The sequence below is a fragment of the Rhinoderma darwinii genome, chromosome 5 (assembly GCF_050947455.1).
Source record: "Rhinoderma darwinii isolate aRhiDar2 chromosome 5, aRhiDar2.hap1, whole genome shotgun sequence".
Classification (NCBI taxonomy): Eukaryota; Metazoa; Chordata; class Amphibia; order Anura; family Rhinodermatidae; genus Rhinoderma; species Rhinoderma darwinii.
Genome location: NC_134691.1, coordinates 329,488,334 through 329,509,674, shown reverse-complemented (window position 1 = coordinate 329,509,674; position 21,341 = coordinate 329,488,334). Strand labels below are relative to the sequence as shown.

The 21,341-nt window shown below is 40.9% G+C and overlaps 1 protein-coding gene across 1 annotated transcript in view; it reads left to right on the top strand.

Annotated features, from left to right (window-relative positions):
• Positions 1 to 21,141, top strand: part of CALCR (calcitonin receptor) — a 231,606-nt gene extending 210,465 nt beyond the window's left edge. Inside the window, exons 8-13 of the mRNA XM_075828754.1 lie at positions 3,696 to 3,849; positions 4,974 to 5,034; positions 5,238 to 5,304; positions 10,211 to 10,429; positions 11,580 to 11,621; positions 19,104 to 21,141. Of these exons, the coding sequence (XP_075684869.1) occupies positions 3,696 to 3,849; positions 4,974 to 5,034; positions 5,238 to 5,304; positions 10,211 to 10,429; positions 11,580 to 11,621; positions 19,104 to 19,325 (765 nt within the window). The 3' untranslated portion in view covers positions 19,326 to 21,141. The remainder of the gene's footprint in view (positions 1 to 3,695; positions 3,850 to 4,973; positions 5,035 to 5,237; positions 5,305 to 10,210; positions 10,430 to 11,579; positions 11,622 to 19,103) is intronic.
• The last annotated feature ends 200 nt before the right edge of the window (positions 21,142 to 21,341 follow it).

The following is a 21,341-nucleotide window of genomic DNA, read 5'->3' as shown; positions in this document are numbered from 1 at the left end:
TCATCTGTGAACTGCTTGCATGCTATTCGTCTGCCATCCACTCCATTTATGCATCGTCTTCATCCTATGCTGCTTTCTGTGTTCGGTTCTTCTCATCCACGGGTGAGTTACTTGTGCCTTTTGTTTTCTGTCAGTTTTAATGTGTGCTTCACCCATGTGATTTCGATTGTCTGGTGTTGCGGTCTTGAGCACCACCAGCGGCGTAACACCTATCTCGACACTTTTGAAAAGTGTTTAGAAAAGGGTTGTGGCTAAGGGGAGTCGTAAAATATGCCTTATTTAATAATAGCGTGCACCATTGTTTTGATGCAAAATATTGATGTAAAGTATGCCAGCCAAGAAGTGGCGTAAGAAAAAATGTCTAACATGTTGAGTAAGATGCACTTAATTTATTATACTACTGGGATTAATTTTTGCACTGCTTCTGCCTGTCTGGTCTAGTTTTATTGATTCTAAATTTAAGAAAGGATAAATAAATCTCTTCTGATGTATCAGTTGTGCCTGGAGTGTTCCTATAATGACTATCTTAACCAAAGACTTTTCCAATGTCCAGTATCCTATGCCACAAAACTGATTTACTAGTTTCATTTTTATATTCGTTAAAGGGTCTGTTCCAGATGTAATTAAAAAAAAGAAAATCAGACATAATATTGTGCATGATGATCTCTTTCTAACAAAGCTAGAACCAGACCTGTATCGTACATGGATCCGGAGAGCTCTCCACTCATTGCTCTAATTGCGCTGCTAGACTTTCTTCAAGCTGGCAGCTCAGATTTTGTTTCACTGCCTCTGCCTTCTCTCTAGGAGATGCTTTACAAATGCCCCCCATTACTTGTCTTTTTAGAGGGAGAGCCCAGCCATATATATCTGAGAAGAGGGAGAGCCTGCATCTTACACACAGTGAGAGGATGAGCAGGAAAGGGGAGAGCTCATCCCTATATAACGGAAGAAGAGGGAGAGCCGCAGCTTACACACAGTGAGAGGATAAGCAGGAGAGGGGAGAGCTCATCCCTGTATAACTGAAGAAGAGGGAGAGCTGCAGCTAACATACAGTGAGAGTATAAGCAGGAGAGGGGAGAGCCCAGCCCTATATAACTGAAGAAGAGGGAGAGCCGCAGCTTACACACAGTGAGAGGATCAGCAGGAGAGGGGAGAGCTCCACGCTGTATGTAAGCAGAGCTGTATGCAGGCTCTCTCTTCATCTAAGAAAACTGCTGGCTCTCCTGTGTGTTTCTTACTGTGTGATTCTCCATTCACACTACAAGCTTTGTTTCTGAATAAAAGCTTCTTTCTACTTCTTTACTGACGAGTGGCAGATGGAGAGTGAAACTGAGCATGTGTGTGTCCTCCCTCATTCAGCTCACTAGGTGGATGTGCACATTACTGTACAGATTGTACACCAGGGGCGCTATTTTAATAAAGTAAAGGAAATATCTCGCAACTGGAGCATTTTTGTAAAATAAGGTAAATTCCCAAAAAAATAAATTTTTAATGCTGAATTATATTGCAATAACAATAATGCTGGGACAACCCCTTTAATGCTCCTTAAAATAAGAAACAATCTTGTATTAAGGATTCTGTATCTTATTTCTCTACAATATTGCTGCTGTGTCTCTCATACTCTGGGTTATTGATCATTCTTCCATCCATATCCAATTCATTTTTCATACGTCTCTGCTTTTTCTGAGCTCCAGTATTGATTTCCTAATTGTTTCCCATAATAATCGGCTGCATTTGTTATGAACGCAATAAGACCATGCCGGAACCTTAGGACCAATAGGAGGGAGAGCTGGTTAGATGATGTCAGATTTATAAAGTGCATTACCCTACCGTCTAGACTGCCTAATATGAATCCATTGTATCGTAAAGAACCTCTAATACTTATCTTCTGCTTTGTTCCATGGTGTTTTATATCTCGAATATTAAAGATTATTATGCAGTAATTCACACTTGGTTTGAAGCTTTTGGAAGCATCATTGACCAATTTCTATGCTGTCAGAGCGAAGAAAAATGTCTGATTAGAAATGAAAATTCTGTAAAATTGTGGCTGCTAAAGGCTCAAAAAGACACAAAATGCAAAAAAAAAAATCTCTACTATGTGATTTATTTATTTCCTGGTTATTATAGAACCAACTTATTCCGTAGCGTTGCACAGATTATCATCACTTATATCAGTCCCTGTACCCAATGGGGAACACAATATAGTTTCCTCTATCTCATTCACACTGGGCCAGTTTCACAAAAAGTATTTTAGTATGTATTTGGAGTGTTGGAGGAAATTCACATAAACACGGGGAGAACATACAAACTCCATGTAGATGTTGCTCTTGGTTGAATTCAAACCCAGGACCCCGGTGCTAAAAGCTAAGGTTCATTCACATCTGCATCGGGACTCCGTTCATGGGTTCTGTCAGAGCTTTCCGTCAGGGGAACCCATGAACCGAATCCAAACTGAAACAAACGGAAACCATAGGTTTCCATTTGCATCACCATTGATTTCAATGGTGATGGATCCGGTGCAAATGGTTTCCGATTGTCACCGTTGTGAAAGGGTACCATCGTTTTGACGGAATCAATACCGTAGTCGACTGCGCTATTCATTCCGTCAAAGCGACGGAACCCTTACACAACAAAGACAAACGAAAACCATTTGAACCGGATCCGTTACCATTGAAATCAATTGTGATACAAACGGAAACCTATGGTTTCCATTTGTTTCAGTTTGGATTTTGTTCATGGGTTCCCGATGGAAAGCTCCGACATAACCCATGAACGGAGCCCCGACGCAGATGTGAATAAAGCCTAAACAGTACCAAAAACTGAGCCAGTAATGTAAGGATATACAGAATGCAGCCCCTATAGAAGTCTCTGGGACCATGGACAAAAAGAGGAAAACAAGACAGCACATCCAAACAAGTGGGAGCTTTATTCACCCAATGCCATGTTTCAGTCCAACAGGACCTTTCTCAAGCTTGAAAAAGGTCCTGTTGGACTGAAACGTCGCATTGAGTGAATAAAGCTCCCACTTGTTTGGATGTGCTGCCTTATTTCTCTCTATTGCATACACCAAGGGACTTTGGACCAAGTCCTATTGAGGCATGCACGCATATTTCATTTATCCAGTGCTGTGATCTTTTGTCTCTTGCAATTTCATATGGACGCCTACCAAGGTTTTTTTCTCATGGATTCATACGTAGTTCGTAAGAAAAAAATGGCGACATGAAATATCTCATTCCGTGTTGCAGAGCATAACTTCTTTGGGGAGAAAACGGTTCCTCACAGCAGCATCATCAGATACATTGAAAAAAAAACAATGCTCACCTCTACTGGCGCTTCTGTGACAATGCTTCCCAGGTCCCACTACAGTCTCTTTACACCCGACATCCAGTGGTCCAGCAGTAACGTATGAGGACACATCATCGATGGAGGCTGGGTGTACAGAAACCAGCGGGGGACCAGAGAATCATTGCAGCGGGCGCACCAGGGGAGGTGAATATAGTGTTTTTGGTTTTCTTTAGACACTCGGCTGTTTCCGCAGGAAAATCCTTCCCAAAATCCATGTAATTTTTAGTGGATTTCTGTGTGGTTTTGCTTCAAAATTTTTCCGCAAATCTGTTATGTGAGAAAGCCTAAATGTCTCTAACACATAAGTAACTCTTTTTGGCATTAACACATTTCTGAATTGTATCTTCCAGGTAAGCTGCAAGGTTCTACAGTTCTTCCACCAATATATGATGGGGTGTAATTATTTCTGGATGTTGTGTGAAGGGATCTATCTCCACACATTAATAGTGGTGGCGGTGTTTGCTGAAGAGCAGCATCTGCACTGGTATTATCTCCTTGGCTGGGGTAAGTGCATAATCCGCATCACTTTAAGTACTCCTTTATATGGATGTCCTAAGCGGAGGACCCTCCTCTATGGGCCAGAACAAAGAGCCACTCTGTAATGGCCGCCATCTAATAATACATTTCCCTAGGCATAGGGCCTACCTTAGGGCGCATCAGCCGATCCTTCTGTAAGGTGCCCAACTGCAGCCAAGGCAACCATGAACCTTAATAGTAATAGTATAGAGGTATTATTTAGGCTTTGTATGCACTGTTATTAGATTACTTTCTACATGGAGCTGTTATATGGTCACTGCATGTTGGTTTTATTTGAGCACTATATGGCAGTATCTACTTTCTGCTCCTTAAAGGGGTTTTCCAAGTTATTAAAAAAATTGGCCAAGGTGGGAGGGATGCAAAAAAAGGAGCCATTGCTTAACTCACGTTTCCCCATCGTTCCAGCCACACCGTTCCAGTTCCTTCCCGCCGTTGTTTTGACATGGCTGTAGCGATGACGTGCCCGTCTACACATGTGATTGCTGCAGCCAATTACTGGTCTTAGCGCTCCGGTGCTGTAAACCCACTGAGACCAGTGATTGGCTGCAGCGATCACATTGGTAGACGGGCACGTCATCGCTGCAGCTATGTCAAAACACAGCGCCAGGAAGGAACAGAGCGGTGGAACTGGAATGACGGGGATATGTGAGTTATTCCTTTTGCATCTCTCCTACCGTGGCCCTTTTTTTGGAAAACCCTTTGAAGCACTGTATAGTATATTTTTGCAGTGTATGGTGGCGGCGGCACTATTTATCATTGTTACTTACTAGGCAACGTATCGAACAGATATTTCGGCACCATAATAGCGCTTATAATTAGGCACTGTATGATCGTATACCATATGGGCGGGTACAATATGCCACCAGAAAAAAATGCACATGGTACTACCCAACATCAAGCCGCACTGCTTGTCTGACTGGCCGTGGTTACCTCTTGCAAAATCAGCTGTTTACCGGGGATTGCTGGGAGCTGGACCTCCGACGATCTTCTGATCAATGGGGCGGCTCCAATATGAAATGCGTGGCTTGTGATCACTCAACCCCTTTGAGGTAATACTTTATAAATCCACCACATGCATTCCTGTTTTTCAGGATTTCCATTAGTGCCTACATCGATTCATGCCTTTGCAAGAACAAAATATTTTAATGACAAGTAAGTAATTATTATTTCTTTTGTTGTCATTTTAATTATTACATTTTTTTTTATTATTTTTTTTTAACATAGGTACAATGTGATTTTTTTTTAGCTCAGTGACTTTTGATATCCGTTTCCATTTCGTCATAGATGAAACTTTATCATGTCTACATTCACTTTCATATTTGCAAATAAAATTCTAACTTACTCTTCCATTTCAGTTGTTGGATGAGCGTGGAGACACATCTATTATACATTGTCCATGGGCCAATCATGGCCGCACTGCTGGTAAGAGTCTAACTCCATTAATCCCATGTTTTATAGTCCAGCAGGCAAAGAACAGCCTGATAATCCAGAATCCTTCAACATTGTTGGGCTCTATTCACATTGCGCTTAGGCTGGCCATACATTTTAAATAGCAGTCGGCAAACGCTCATTCGGCCGACAGCTATGTCTCCCGTCTCCCCCACACACATGTATACTCGGCTCGGCCGAGCGTGCATATGGAGCAGGGAGAAATCCTCTGCCAGGCCTATAACTGTACAAAGAAAAGGGAAAAAGTCGGACACACCCATACACATTAGATGGTTCTCAGGTCCCGCCGAAATTGGCGGGTGGTTCGGTCAACATACATCTAATGTGTATGGCCACCTTGATGCTTTAGGTATGTTGCATATACCAGAGAAGCCCTGAAGCATGCTACTGAATACTATATAGTGGCATATGTCATCCGTAGGCTCCCATGTAAAAAAAAATGGATACAGCATGGTATATTTTGTGGTGGACAACTGTATAGAGAAGTGCAGCAGACTACATTTTCTATACATTAAAAGTAAAGGTATACTGACCGTAATGGTCGTTGCCAAAAGGACATTTCTTTGGCATCCATTGGGTGTGTAGGGGGTCTATGAACCCGTTCAACATGTGCCAGGAGCCAGGGTGTCGCTATAGAGGGGGCAGAGGTAGCAGTGGCACCCGATCCCTGGTGCCTGAGAGGTCTAGCAAAGCTCACTGGATGTTCACTGGCTCTTTAAGTAACCAGGCCATCCAGCTATCAATTTATATTTAGATTTCCAGGAGGAGAATCAGAGGAACAGCAGAATGTAGAATTCTAAGAAGATATTCTCTGTAATTGTTATTTCATGGAGAATACAAGTATGTACTAAAACAGTCATGTCAGGAGAGTGGACCGCTCCTTTTTAGTACATGAGTGATCTGAATCTGAATGGTGAATAAAATTGTTTCTCAATTTTCCGTGTTTGCTCAGAAATCAATAGGCCCCGACTGCACCTCCATATAGCTCAGATTTCATATACTTTTTTTTTAGTCAGATTCATGTAGAATCTGTCCCTTGGATGCCGTATTTCGGAGCAATTTTCCCTGTGCCGTATAAAAGCATCATACAGTGTCAGACCGTGTGCCGGCATCTTTATAGAACGGGAACATAGGGACTCCATGTGCCATCGATGCACTGCATACCCCCAACAATCCCAGTTTTTGCATTAACGGAAGTCATAAAACTCCTTAAAAGATCAGAAACCATTGACTATGACAAATGGGGGAAATGGGGGGTGAATACTATTTCTTAGCTCTGTATTATGTGTGTGTGCATCAGAGGTCGAAGTAAAAACTATATGCTTATTTTCTATTAGGTTTTTTTTTTTAGTCACTAGAAAAATAATAGCCTAAAAAATAAAAATGATATATATTTTCTTTATAATATGCAAAAGGGGTTCTTTAATTTAGAAAACCTAGTTCATAGAGGGGGGTCCTCTGGGGCGGGTCTCAAAATCCTCATCTCTTGGCCAGAATAAAGAGCAATTACAAAAAGTCTCTCACTCTGGGGGACCTGTCCTGTCCTGTATTACACAGACAACACATTGATATGAATGGACACTGTGTAATGTTTAATTTCCCCTGTGGTGGCGCTGCAGAGAAATTGAACACATAATGCTAGATTTCCCTACAGATCACAGCTCATCGTTGCTGATCTCAGCATTGGGACAATTTCTGATTTCCATATTTCCAAGGGACCATTCTAAAAAGTAGGGATTGCCTAAAGTGGAGAACCCCTTTAAAAATAAACAAAAGAAAATATATCCCATGTTAACGGAAATAGAGTCCCATTAAACTACAGAATCAAATTTGCTTAGAATACTGCCAAAAACCTGTAAATGTTGTTACATTTGTTTGGAGGTGAAAAATCCCTTTAAGAAATGATCTCAGCTGTGAATAGACATTGAGAATAATTGATAAATTGGCAGCAGAAAAATGATTCAGGATTATGGTAAAACACAGGATTATAAATAAGGATTCGCTTTCACTGAAACATTGCATTTATTTTCTCATTTCACTTCAAAGAATCTATTTTATAAAGTGATGGAAAAGTTGTGTAGGATCCGGGGAAACAGTTAGCAGATGAAGAACGTGTTCCCCGTGCACTGAGTATTAGCACAGTCATGGAGAATACATATCGGACTTATTCCTGAAAGACATAATTCCAGCAGAGCATAAATCAAAGCATTATGTGAGGAAAGCTGAAAATATATAATATAGTCAAGATTACTAACGCCTCTTACACACGACCGTTCTGCCACTCGGGCCATTTTTGACGGCATCCGAGTGGCACCCGATAGTCTTTACGGACCCATTCACTTTAGCGGGTGAATCGGGTCCATGAAAAATGATCCGAGTCTCCGATCCGAGGAATGATAGAACATGTCCTATCTTTCCTCGGATCACTGACTGGACTCGGCCGGCGCACATGGTCGTGAGCATGAGGCGTAACAAAATCAGCATTGTGAGAAACTAGACATGGACCGCACAATCCACAGTATATACGTTGATCTGAGCCGCTAGGCATAATTTAGAAACATGAACATGAGGTTCTTTGTAAACATTTTGATCAAACTGTATAAGCCCACTTGCCACTTCACGGCGACCTCTTTAAAGTGGGTCCCTACTCTAGCGGTTGCAGCACCGCATGGCGGCTACCGCCACCGCAGCACCGCTCCTGCAGAGGGAGCAACCCAGGGGCCCAAAAGCACCCATGCCTTCAGACCGTTATGGTGGTGTCTGTTGCTGTAGTGCTGCACTTGTGGGGGGACGTGGCCCAGAGCCAAGGAGGCTTGGCACGGTTTGAAGGCATGGGTGCTTTTGGGCCCCTGGGTTGCTCCCTCTGCAGGAGCCGTGCTGCGGTGGCGGTAGCCGCCATGCGGTGCTGCAACCGCTAGAGTAGGGACCCACTTTAAAGAGGTCGCCGTGAAGTGGCAAGTGGGCTTATACAGTTTGATCAAAATGTTTACAAAGAACCTCATGTTCATGTTTCAAAATTATGCCTGGCGGCTCAGATCAACGTATATACTGTGGATTGTGCGGTCCATGTCTAGTTTCTCACAATGCTGATATTGTATAGTCTATCCTCCTCATTTCTTTTGTTTTACTTGGTACCAGCACTCCACGCATTTGAAAAAATACCCAGCTGATTTTAATTCAGGAATGACCTCATAAGTGTTACTGCTCTTGCCTGTGCTCTCAGTCGGCCACTGGGGGCGCATGGCAAGGTGAGCTCATTCCATCTGTTCACATGTTGTGGTGCTGTATGGTGGTGTCTGTTGCTGTGGTGCTGCACTTGTGGGGGGACGTAGCCCAGAGCCAAGGAGGCTTGGCACGGTCTGAAGGCATGGGTGCTTTTGGGCCCCTGGGTTGCTCCCTCTGCAGGAGCGGTGCTGCGGTGGCGGTAGCCGCCATGCGGTGTTGCAACCGCTAGAGTAGGGACCCACTTTAAAGAGGTCGCCGTGAAGTGGCAAGTGGGCTTATACAGTTTGATCAAAATGTTTACAAAGAACCTCATGTTCATGTTTCAAAATTATGCCTAGCGGCTCAGATCAACGTATATATTGTGGATTGTGCGGTCCATGTCTAGTTTCTCACAATGCTGATGAGGCGTAACAAAGAGAACTCTTAAAGGGACATTTACACTGCATCAGAGGCGTAGCTAGGGGTTTAGCACAGGGGGGGGCGAAACACATCTGTGTGGACCCCAACCCAATGGCCCCCCCAAACAGTATAATGACCCGTTAGTGGCCCCCAAACAGTATAATGACCCCTTAGTGCCCCCCCACACAGTATACTGACCCCTTAGTGGGCCCCAACACAGTATAATGCCCCTATAGCTGTCCCCACACAGTATAATGCCCCTATGGTTGCCCACACAGAGAATAATGCTCTCATAGCTGCCCCCACACAGTATCATAACCCCTTAGTGCCTCACACACAGTATAATCATCCCATAGTTTCCCCCACACAGTATAATGAATTTATAGTGGCCCCTACACTGTATAATGCCTTCATAGCTGCTCCACACAGTATACTTCCCCTATAGTACCTCCCCACACAGTATAATGCCCCTAAAGCTGCACCCCACACAGAATAATGCCCCCATAGCTTACCCAATACAGTATATAGACCCATTAGTGCCCCACACAGTACAATGCCCCCAGAGGTTCCCCCACCCAGTATAATGCTCCTATAGCTGCCCACGCACAGTATAATACCCCATAGTGCCTCCCCACACAGTATAATGCCCCTATAGTGCCTCCCACACAGCATAATGCTCCTATAGTGCCTCCCACACTGCATAATGCTCCTATAGTGCCTCCCACACTGTATAATGCCTCAGAGCTGCCCCCATACAGTATAATGCCCCAGAGCTGCATAGCTGCCCACATACAGTATAATTCCCCCATAGCTGCCCTCCTACAGTATAATACCCTATAGCTGCCCCATAGAGTATAATCCACCCATAGCATTCTATTTCAATCTATAAAGAAAAGCTGACAAGTGTGCAGAAGAAAGCAGGGTGCATTAGTCTATTGTGAGAGCTCTAGTGGCCAGTGTGAGAACTGCAATATTTAAAAACTTTTTTATAAGGTTTCTTACATAAAAAAAAAATAAAAAAAAAACACCAACATTTTGTAAAAGAAAATAAGTTTAGAATAAAAACCTGATTTAAATAATATGTCATTTTCCATAGTGAAAGGTAACGGATATGTTGGACTTTGGATATATTAGAGATGCATGGATGAGTCTGATGCGGCCGGCAGTGGGGTACTACTGTATGTCGGAGTAAGATATTACATCAATTTTATGTACAATTAGCAAACACAGTGACACTAAATTAATTTCATTTCAGGTCAACTTGTTCTTTCTTCTGAACATTGTGCTCGTCCTTGTGACGAAGTTACGGGACACTCACCGCGCAGAGTCCAACATGTACATGAAAGCCGTAAGAGCTACCTTAATCCTGGTGCCGCTGTTAGGTATCCAGTTTGTTATCTTTCCATGGAGGCCGGAGAATCGTCTGGCAGGCGAAATCTATGACTACATTATGCACATATTAATGCACTATCAGGTATCATTTTTTAGTTACAATTCCATTATTGTTATTTCTAGTAACGGCTTGCACATAATCTAATCACTGTTACATACTATTTGCAGGTTGTATGTTTATCTCTCTCATTGCAGCTACCGTCTTAGTGTACTCTGTCCAGGTTGCCTTGCAACTAATTGTCTTCCTTTACGGTAGCCACCATTGTGGTATATGCAAGTATACCTGCTGCACAAGGGACTGCCTCTCTAGACTACACAGACTTGTTTGAGTTCCTTCCATTAGGCAGCAGGAAATCTAAATCCAGGATAAAACATGTTTGTATCTTTCAACTCAGAGAATGACAATTACATCAAGTTATTCTTTCATGCCTTCTCATTTATAAATTACAGCAACATAAATTAGATGGTCAACTAAACAGTATGGTCATGGCCAGATATGGGGTAGTGAAGGGCCCCCATACCATTTCTTGGACTCAGAACCCACCTGACCCTCTTTTGCAGCCATCTTTAAGATAGGTGGCCGCTCATGCCTTTTTTACCGAAGTCGATGGGAGTTACGGAGACAACTGAGACAGCAGTTCCCTTCCACTTCCATTCCCTTCCCATAATTTGGCCACGAATACATTATAATCAGACACTTAAAAGGCTGTTAGGTCTGAAATATAAGGTGATATTTTTAAGATGCATCTAGAATCACATTATCATCAATCCTGCTGTTCATTGAATGGGACTGAGCTGCAATACCAGACAAGACCTACAGACAAGAGTGGCGCTTTTTCTAGAAGAAAAAAAAAAAGGAGACCCATTTTTTAATCTTATGAATCTTTTTAGATTGCTTCTAACTTCTAGCTGATGTTATTAATCCAATCGTAAGATTTGACTTTTCTTGGGCGTTAGGAAATTGAATTATTGTTTATTTATTATGTATATTTGTCATTTTGCTGTATGTCTTTTACTAGGTTTTTATACAATGCCTGGTATAAGCTCTGTACAGTCAGTGGACCAGCAGGGGCTGCTGGGAGAAGTTAGGTCAGGAACCTGAGAGCTAACAGGAATCCAAATGTTATAATTAAGAAATCAGACAAATCTAAAAGAGAGGGACTATGAAATTAACCATGAAATCGCTGCCTGTTTACTTGATGGTTGTAATAGATAGTTTTCTTCTTTTCAAGGGATTACTTGTTGCTACAATCTTCTGTTTCTTTAACGGGGAGGTAAGATTTCACTATTTTTATACATGATGGCTCATAATGTAATTTTAGAATACATCCAAATATTTTGCATTTCTGTTATTTACCATTATTTATTTCCTTTATGTGGCCATTTAAAGGGAATGCTCACCATTGCACACCAATTTTTGAAATCTAAAAAAAATCAAAAATTCTGTGCTGTTTAATTTTTTTATATATCAGAGCTCTGTTTTTTTTCTGATGCAGACCTCCAAATCCCTTGTTAAAACTCTATCTGTCTAAAGTCACCACTAGGGGGAGATTAGAAATTTACTGCATACAGTGTTTTTATTCAGTTCAATGTATAAATTGTATGTATTAAGCCCCTAAGCTCCCCCTAGTGGTGGCTAAAGGCAGCCAGAATTTTATTTTTTAAAAGCTATTTAAAACTTTGAAAGGGATTTTTATTTAAATAAAAAGGTCAATCAGTGTGATTGGTTGCAACTTTATAACTAGTTTTTATTAAAAATAATTTTTACTATTTGAAATACAGCTGCTCATTATTCTGCAGTATTCTGTATTCTGATACATAGCAACTGTATCGTTCACTAAATCCTGTTGCCGTCAGGTACGCGAGACTGTTCAGTGAAAGCGGGACACATGCAGGATCCACCTTTAATCCATCACATCTAAGTACATCATTTAGATGCGATAGATTACAGGTGGATACCGCTGACACTGAACCCGTCAAGTCCACGGAACTGACGGATTCAGGTCTTAGCGAACGATACAGCTGCTCTGTATACAGTATACAGAACAGCTGTATCTCAAAAAGTAAAAAGAATTTGTAATAAAAACTAATTATAAAGTTTTTATATAAAAAAAAAAAACATTTCAAATAGACTTTAAGGGATTTGGAGCTCTGTATCAGAAAAACCTCTTTAAAATAAATTTGGTCATATATATCAGCAGAGAAGATCGGACCTAACAAAACGGTGTTAAAAGGTGAAAATATACTTGATGAAGATCTGAAATGTATACAGCCGAATTTCATGTTTTGCTGGGAATTACAGAATATTTCTAAAAATGAATATATATAGAAAATAACAATGGTCTTGGAGTTAATACTAAGGCGGGGTTCACACACACTATTTACGGACGTAATTCGGTAGTTTTAGCCCCGAATTACGTCCGAAAATGCAGCTCAATAGCGTTGGCAAACATCTGCCCATTCATTTGAATGGGTCTTACGATGTTCTGTGCCGTCGGTCATATTTTTTACGCCCCGCTGCCAAAAGGCGGGGCGTAGAAAAGACGCCCGCGTCAAAGAAGTGCCTGTCACTTCTTCAGACGTAAATGGAGCCGTTTTCCATTGACTCCATGGAAAAACAGCTTCATTTACGGCCGTAATGGACGCAGCGAAAAGCGCCTCAACATGCCATTACGGCTGAAATTACAGACCTGTTTTCTCCTGAAAACAGCCCCGTAATTTCAGCCGTAACGAACGCTGCCGTGTGAACATACCCTTAAAGAAATGAATGACTAGATAGCAGCGCACTGAGCCGCATGGTGGCCATGAGCTGGGAAAGGGTATACTGAGGAATGTTGTTAGTAAAGGGGTTTAAAAAAAAAAACAAGCCCTCACACTGCTCCATCAGCGGGAAAATAAATAAGTTCTGGGTGTCAGAATGTGGTGACACAAAAAAAAATATTTTGAAAAAAAAAAAGTTTGTCTTTGTAAAAGTAATACATCATATAAAACTCTATAAATATGGTATCGCTGTAATCGTATTGCCCGCTGAATAAAGTTGACATGTCGTTTTTACCATAAGGTGAGCCCCGTAAAAACAAAACCCAAATAACAACGGAGTAATCTCAGGGGTTTTTTCTATTCATTACATTTATAACTTGCATTTTTTTTGGTCGTTTTTAATGTCCTATAGAGTAGCTAAGGGGAAAACTGCCAGGAAAAAATGCCATGCCTAGATCGTGCTGTCTTGGGGAAAAAAATGCAACTAAATGACAAAAAGCACCAAAATGGCATAAAAACGCCACAAACAAAAAAAAAACATTGTTTCTAGTGCGTTTTATATTTCACTATAGACTTTCAGATAACAGCTGGCCACAAAAAAAAACACTGCATTTTTTCCCAAAAACACAATAATTAAAAAAAAAATTAAAAAAAGAACATTAAACGGAACTATTTAAAATGGCAAATAAATGAACATGGCCTTTTAGGCTTTGTTATACCAGAAAAGTCCAGTGTCTTTACCAACCATTTTTTTTTTTCTGCTTGGCCACCAAATATTTCTCCTTATTTTTCTAGGTTTTGCCTAAGAAATGCGTAACTGAAAAAAAAAACAAAAAAAAAACATATAATAAAAAAATATATAATAATGAAAATATTTTGATCATACATGAAGTAAGATACTGTAACTATTATGCCTTCTGCAACTTCTGAATAAAGACTACAGCGATTATATTGTTGATTATTCATGCTTCTTAAAGGGAATGTCTCATGTATTTGATTTTAGTTTCATTAATTAGATGTAAGTCTGTAGAAGATAAATGATGTGTTTATTATATCTATGTATGTCTGCTTTATGGCAACTGGAATGGATGGGAGTTACATGACAGAGAAATGTCATAAACTGATAAAGTCTTCAGAAAGTTTTGGAGTACAGACCTGAGACCACAGAGTGAGACAGGGGAGCTGCATACAAAGCTATATCTGTGTGTAGAGTGTATACGTTTACTATCCTGCCGTATTTAGGCATCCAGCAGTACAATAGCGCTGTAATTAACTCTCCCACCCTTTAACTATAAGGAAATGACTCTGCTGATACTGTCCCAGTCTATACAGCAAAGCTGACAAGTAAGCAGCATTTAGCAGGAATTTCAGCTAATTGTGGGCTCCAGTTTCTAGAGTAAAAACTGGAATATTTCACAATTGTTTTTATATGAACTTTCAGATAAAAAATAAAATAAGGCTCTGTGCACACCACATTTTTGCCTATCCGGTTGCCATTAATTTCTATTGTACAAAGAAATAGAATCCATCTGTATCCTGTTGATAAACAGGAGAGGAAAGAGCAGCCTGCATCATTTTTGTGTCCTGTTCCATCCTGTATTTATGGTAAATGTACAGAATAATTAAAAAACAGTACCTTTTAACAGGATACTAAAACATAGTGTGAACCTAGCCTAACACCATCAAAATGATTTATTTTTTTTATAATATAAACTTTATTTAAATAATATGTAATTTTCTTATAATACTTTCCGTATATATAGCTGAAATGTAATGAGAAGGCAGCTGTTCTATGACTGTCATAACATCACCCTCGAAAAAGGAAGAGCCATGCTGGGGCCAGTAAACTAGACAGATTAGGATTTAGGATTTATATAATTTGTCAAATTTTTTTCTATTATCACTATCCAACACCTCTTGGCTGCCATTCACATTAGTCATTCTACTTAGCTGGCCAAAGATTCCTATTCCGCTCTCTTATTATATAGAAGGCACAAATGGGTATGTTCTGTAATATACTTAGAATTAACAATTTATATAGCGAAATCGTCTTCCACGGTGCTGTACAAAGTGGTATAAAATATGGGTAAAATAATTATACAAATAAGTACAATTATCAAATGTAACATTAAGTGTGTATTCACACCCTGCGGACATGTCACATTTTTTTGCTATGATTAAAGGGTGTATTAATAAATGGCCGCATGATTTTGCAGGTAAAAGGCCGTTTTCCCCGGTATAACGCCCAGCCATTAACAGGCTATATGACAGCGGAGCCAACCATGGGGCCAGCGCGGCTGTTGGCCGAGTCAGGGCCGCTCCGTTTGGACTTACCTTAAGGGCAAAGCCCCACGTGGCGGAATTGCTCTGGAATTCCACTGCGGACACTCCGCAGCGTTAATCCGCAGCGGACCCGTTTCTCCATTGCCTTCCACTGCTTTTTAGTAGGGTTCGTTTAGACGATGCGGAAAATTCCGCTGCTGAGCATAGGCTGCGGTGCGGAATTTGGTGTCCGCAGCATACAATGGTTGTTGCGGACGTGTGGCGGACTGGTTGCGGACTCATTGCGGAAGTTCTCCATTGACTTCAATGGAGATTCTAAATTCCGCAATGAAGTCCGCAGATGTCATGTACATGTTATGTGTGCTGCGGAGCGTATTTGTTTTTTAACATGACATTTCTTCATTCTGGCTGGAGCTATGTATTTCTAGGTCTACAGCCAGACTGAGGAAGTCAATGGGGCTCCCGTAATTACGGGTGACTACGTGTGTGCACCCATAATTACGGGTGACTACGTGTGTGCACCCGTAATTATGGGAGCGTTGCTAGGCGACGTCAGTAAATAGTCACTGTCCATGGTGCTGAAAGAGTTAAGCGATCGGCAGTAACTGTTTCAGCACCCTGGACAGTGACTACCAATCACAATATACATCAACCTGTAAAAAAAATAGAAGTTCATACTTACCAAGAACTCCCTGCTTCTTTCCCCAGTCCGGCTTCCCAGGATGACGTTTCAGTCTAAGTGACGGCTGCAGCCAATCACAGGCCAATCACAGGCTGCAGTGGTCACATGGACTGCCGCGTCATCCAGGGAGGTCGGGCTGGATGCCGAAAGAGGGACGCGTCACCAAGACAACGGCCGGTAAGTATGAAATTCTTTTACTTTCACTAGGGAAAGTGCTGTCCCTTCTCTCTATCCTGCACTGATAGAGAGAAGGGAAGCACTTTCACCTCAATATGCAACGGCCAGTCCGCATCAATTTACTGCACATTTTGGGCAGATCCGCAACAGAATCTGCAACGCAGATTCTGTGCGGCATTGATGCGGACAGTTGCGGAAGAAATACGCCACGTGGAGCCATGCCCTAAGTGCCCAAGCTGTGGCCTTCCAGCTGCTAAAAGACTACAATTTCCAGCATGCTCTGACAGCCTATGGCTGTCAATGCCTTCTGGGAGTTGTAATTTTGTGAATGTAAACTGCTGCACTATTTGTGGCACTACCTTGGCTAAAGTATTAGGAATAAAATATTTATAACTCAGATCTGATTACATCCCTGTAATTGCTTGAAAATGCTCATTAAAGGGGATGTCTGGTTTAGAAACCCCATTTTCAAAAACTTTATTAGCTAATTCTAAATTAATAAGGAGTTTCATGCATAGGATCCTCATATATAAGCCAGAAAGCAGCTAGAAAGAGCAGATCTCGCTCTGAAAGACCCAGGAAATCCATGCATAACATTGCCAGCTCATTGATATGAATAAAAAGTTATGTAATGCTTCATTACCCCTGTGGTGGCGCTGTAGGTAAATTGAACATTTGCTGCCAGTTTCCCCATAAAATACAGGTAGTCGCTTGGGCCTCAAGAATCAGGACGCCCTCTGCTGAGCTTATCATCAGGAGATGTATCTAACAAACTTTTTATCCAGCTGGTTCCAAGCCCAGTGTACTTTGATTCCCCTATAGATTAAATTCCAATTGTGTTTAAGAAAAAAAAGGCGCAGCAAATGCACATTGGTGCTCACGGGTTTATGACCTCCTTCTTTCTTATAGGTCCTATGACCAATTTGTTGTTACACCTTCTTTGAACTCCCTACGATCGCATGGTAAAATCTCCTAGGGACACAAAAAAAAAAAGTAAAGAAACTTTTTCCCATTTGTCACATAAGATAATGTAAACATAATTGGTAACACCATAAAAATGATAACTATTATCACACTGTGAACGTCGTAGAAAAAACCTCACAATGCCAGAATTGCTGTTTTTTGGAGTGGGTTTTTTTTTGGTTTTGGTCAATTTGCTTCTCCCCAAAAAATGAAATTAAAATGTATAAAAAAATTAGCATGTAACCTAAAATAGTACCAACAAAATCTACACCTCGTCCCAGAAAAAACAATCCCAAACACCACTCCATCACCGAAAAAATAAAAAAGTTATGTGTGTCAGAATATAGTAGCACAAAACCAATTTTTCTTTAACACATGGCAGAATTGCATTTTTGTTTCAATACCATCCCACTTAAAAAAAGTCACATTTCTAATACATTACATGGTATAGTAAATGGTGACATTGACAAATACAATTTGCCCCACAAAAAAACTAACCTTCATACGGCTATATTGATGGAAAAAAACCTAAAATAAATTAAAACTGGCTGCGGCGGGTTAAATAAAAATACACAAAAAGCAATAACAGTGTTAGCTACTTTCCGAAATGATAGCATTTTAGTGCAGCAGTAGTCATTTTCTGTGTTTCTTCCTGAATCAGTCAGACTTCAGTTTATTTAGAAAGACAATAACTTGCTAATCCTAGATTTATTTATTTTCATGCAAAATGACAGACTGCGTGCCACGATCGTTTCTTCACATTTGGTTGCACACAAATGACTTGAGACTTTTTACGGATTCCCGAGAATGTAAAATTTAAATAAACAAAAATTTCCACCCCCTAACTCCTTTCTGTGGCTGGAAATTGATAAATATATAGTAAAAAGGATATGTTCATGTGTTCGCTATTCATTAGATGGGTTGTTGCATCAGGACAACCCCTGTCTATATGTCCTATTACGGCATATGGATTTCAAAGAGAGGGCCACTGCACAGGAATTTTATAGCTGACTAAATCTTCCCCCAGCAAAGTCAGCTGTTTGCCCTGGCTCTCAAATTATCCTCTTGGCACCATCCAATGTAAATGTACGGTGCTGGGAGACGTTTGCGTAGCACCCATCGCGGTACCTTTATGTAGTTGTGATTGTGTGAATGAACTGCTTCTCTAACTTCCTCCTTCATAAAACTTTAGGTGGCAATATAGTAACAGCATGTATATAGAAAATGTGAGAATACTAAACTGCATTTTCTATATAAGTGTAATACCCTTTTCAAAAGCCTTGAAACATGACTCAGGTCATCAGCCAAACCAGAGGGAGAAATTTTTCTTCCTTCTGGAGGAGAGTTATTGAATTTTGCATGCCATCTTCAATGTAATCATTGGGCAGTCTATATAATGCATAGGGATACTGGGTCATCCAGATGCTCTTTGTACAGTAGCTGCTCTCGACCATGGCTAAGAGATTGGGGTCCTGAATTGGGCAATCCCCTCTATTAAGGGTATTTAAAAATGTGATTTCTAAACAAGACTACCCCTTTAAAGAATTTGGAGCTTGGTTTTTGTGATACATATCTCCAAATTACTTGTATTACCTTCCTTCAGCCACCACCAGGGGGAGTAGTGATGCTCACTGCGTGTGCCTTCAATTGAACTGAAAATTACTTTATACATTAAGGTCCAGGAGCTCCCCCTAGTGGTGCCGCTATCAGCTAGAATTTTATCATTTAACTCTATACACAGGAATTGTAGCTCAGAAAAGTGACACTGTGACCAATCTAAAGATATAGTATGAATTTTGGACCAAAAAATTATTCTTAAGAAGGTAAGAAATCTATATTTCATGTATTTCATAACTATATATAAATGTTCTTGTTATTTGTTTACTCCTAGGTACAAGGTGCACTAAAGAGACAATGGATGCAATATAAAACTCAGTGGGGTCAGAGAAGGAGAGAACATTGTTCCATGCGCTCTACTTCCTACACAGCAACATCCATCACAGAGGTCCCCATTTATCTTTACCCCAATGAGTCCAACAGTGAACATTTAAATGGGAAATATGGAGATGACTCTGAGATTACGGCACTTAACTCCGGGGATACATATGCCTGATTCTTTACCAGACTAAAGTCTTCAAACCATGAGCTAGAGTCCTCAACGGAAATAAAGCCTTCAACATAAGAAGACTTCTTGTTGGGAGCCACCATATGAAGTGACCTCTGAAGCTCTCCTGGTCCATGTACTTAAGTCCTGCTTTACGGGACCGATGGGGATGACCAGTTTTTGTCTGATGAGCTTTTGCCAATTCAGGGAATGTGAAAATGATATAATGTGGTCATGGACAGAATCATGTTGACTGAGAAATTTTCACAAAGCATTGAGAAGGGCAAGCTCTTGGTAATGCCAATTGGAAAGCCCTTGTACGTACATTGTTGCCCTTCTGATAGGATATCCTTTCGGCATTGTATAAAACTGACTCTTGGCTGCAGATTTATATCTGTGTTTATTAGTTTCATTAGTAGTAGGATATTAGTATATTCAAAAATGACATCTGCTCATTCAGTTCTTTCACAAGAGCACAATTTTGATGAACTTGACGTTGGTGCTAGGGGGCACCATGGTTACCATTAAGCTTTCTGATCTGGAATAGGTGGTGTGGATTAATATGATCTCCGGCAGTAAGTTGAATGTGGCAGGTTCCCATAATTATCATTTATAGAGAATATTTTTGAAAAGCTTCCATTAGTACTGACCAAGAGATCCAAGTTATCAAGACGACAGTAGAAAAGACATCTAGTTGAATACCCACCATTAGAGATGAGCAAATTTCCGTTTCAGATCCGATTAGAATAAATCTCAAAATGCCCCGATTGCCTTAAAAACTCTTGTCTGACATTCGGAGGTCTTTTAGGACTGTATCCAACCTCTTTCAAGCTTGTAACACCAAACTAGCATGTAATTTCAAAGTGACAGCTACATATATCGGTAGAGGGAGGGATAACCGCAGAGCATTTTTGCAAGGCATTATGGGTAAACCCGCTCAAGGTCTTGTGATCCTCTTTATAATCTCTAAAGAGGAAGTTGTCGCTCACTAATGGCTACCAGTTTCATGTGATTAGTGCGCCACAGACCCCAAAAGTCTCGAAATTTGCAGAATCTGGAAGTTTTGGGAAATTCGGACCGAATTCAATGCGTGTAGAATCGACTTGCTCATCTCTACCCACCATTTAACACCATTTCATCTCTAGGTCCACGATTCTGCGCTAATTATTATATTTTTATAGTGGTCAGAGCTCCATTTTTCTCATACAGAGCTCCAAATCCTCTGCTTCTTTTTAGATAGCCTAAACCCGTAAGCGGCAAGCTCCCAAACTCCTAAGTGGATAGACAGCTAGAATATTATCATGTAACTCAATGACTGTGTGAAGGGAAGCAGGGATTTAAAGGGCAGCATCAGAAAATGAAGCTCCAAAAGGTGGTAAAAAAGGTTTATCTGAGAAGCCAGATGAAGAGGTATCACATTATAATAGAACCCATACATCTCCGTTATAGGTCACTTGGCCATCATCTTACGTTATGTGTTAAGGCAACAGATATTGATTTTTAACATGACACTGAAAGTCAAGAAAAAAACAATAAAAAATGGTGCCAACAATTTCCCATAAACTCTTGTGCCAAAGGTTGAGAATATGCCAGTGCAGTATTGAGGCCTAAAGAGAATCATTATAGTAACACTTGGTAAAGTACTTGACCTAAAATGGTAATGATGTCCACAAAGCTTTTTTTAAGCAATTGGAATTAAAGGGTAAGTAAACGTTCAAAATACCTCCAATATGTCATAGTGGTGGGGTCCGACCACTGAGACCCCCACTGATCGCTAAAACGAAGTTGCAGAAGCGCTCAGTGAGCGCCGAGCCGCTTAGTCTCTGATTGGCTTTTCTCAGAAAGCCGAGCAGTTGGTTTATGGGCTCAATAGAAAGTCTATGAGCCCATGCACCAACTGCTCGGCTTACCGCGGAAAGCCAATCAGAAATTGAGAGGCTCAGCTCTTACCCAAAGGCTTCTGCCGCTTCGTTTTAGCAATCACTGGGGGGTCTCAGTACACGGACCCCCACCGATCACTATGAC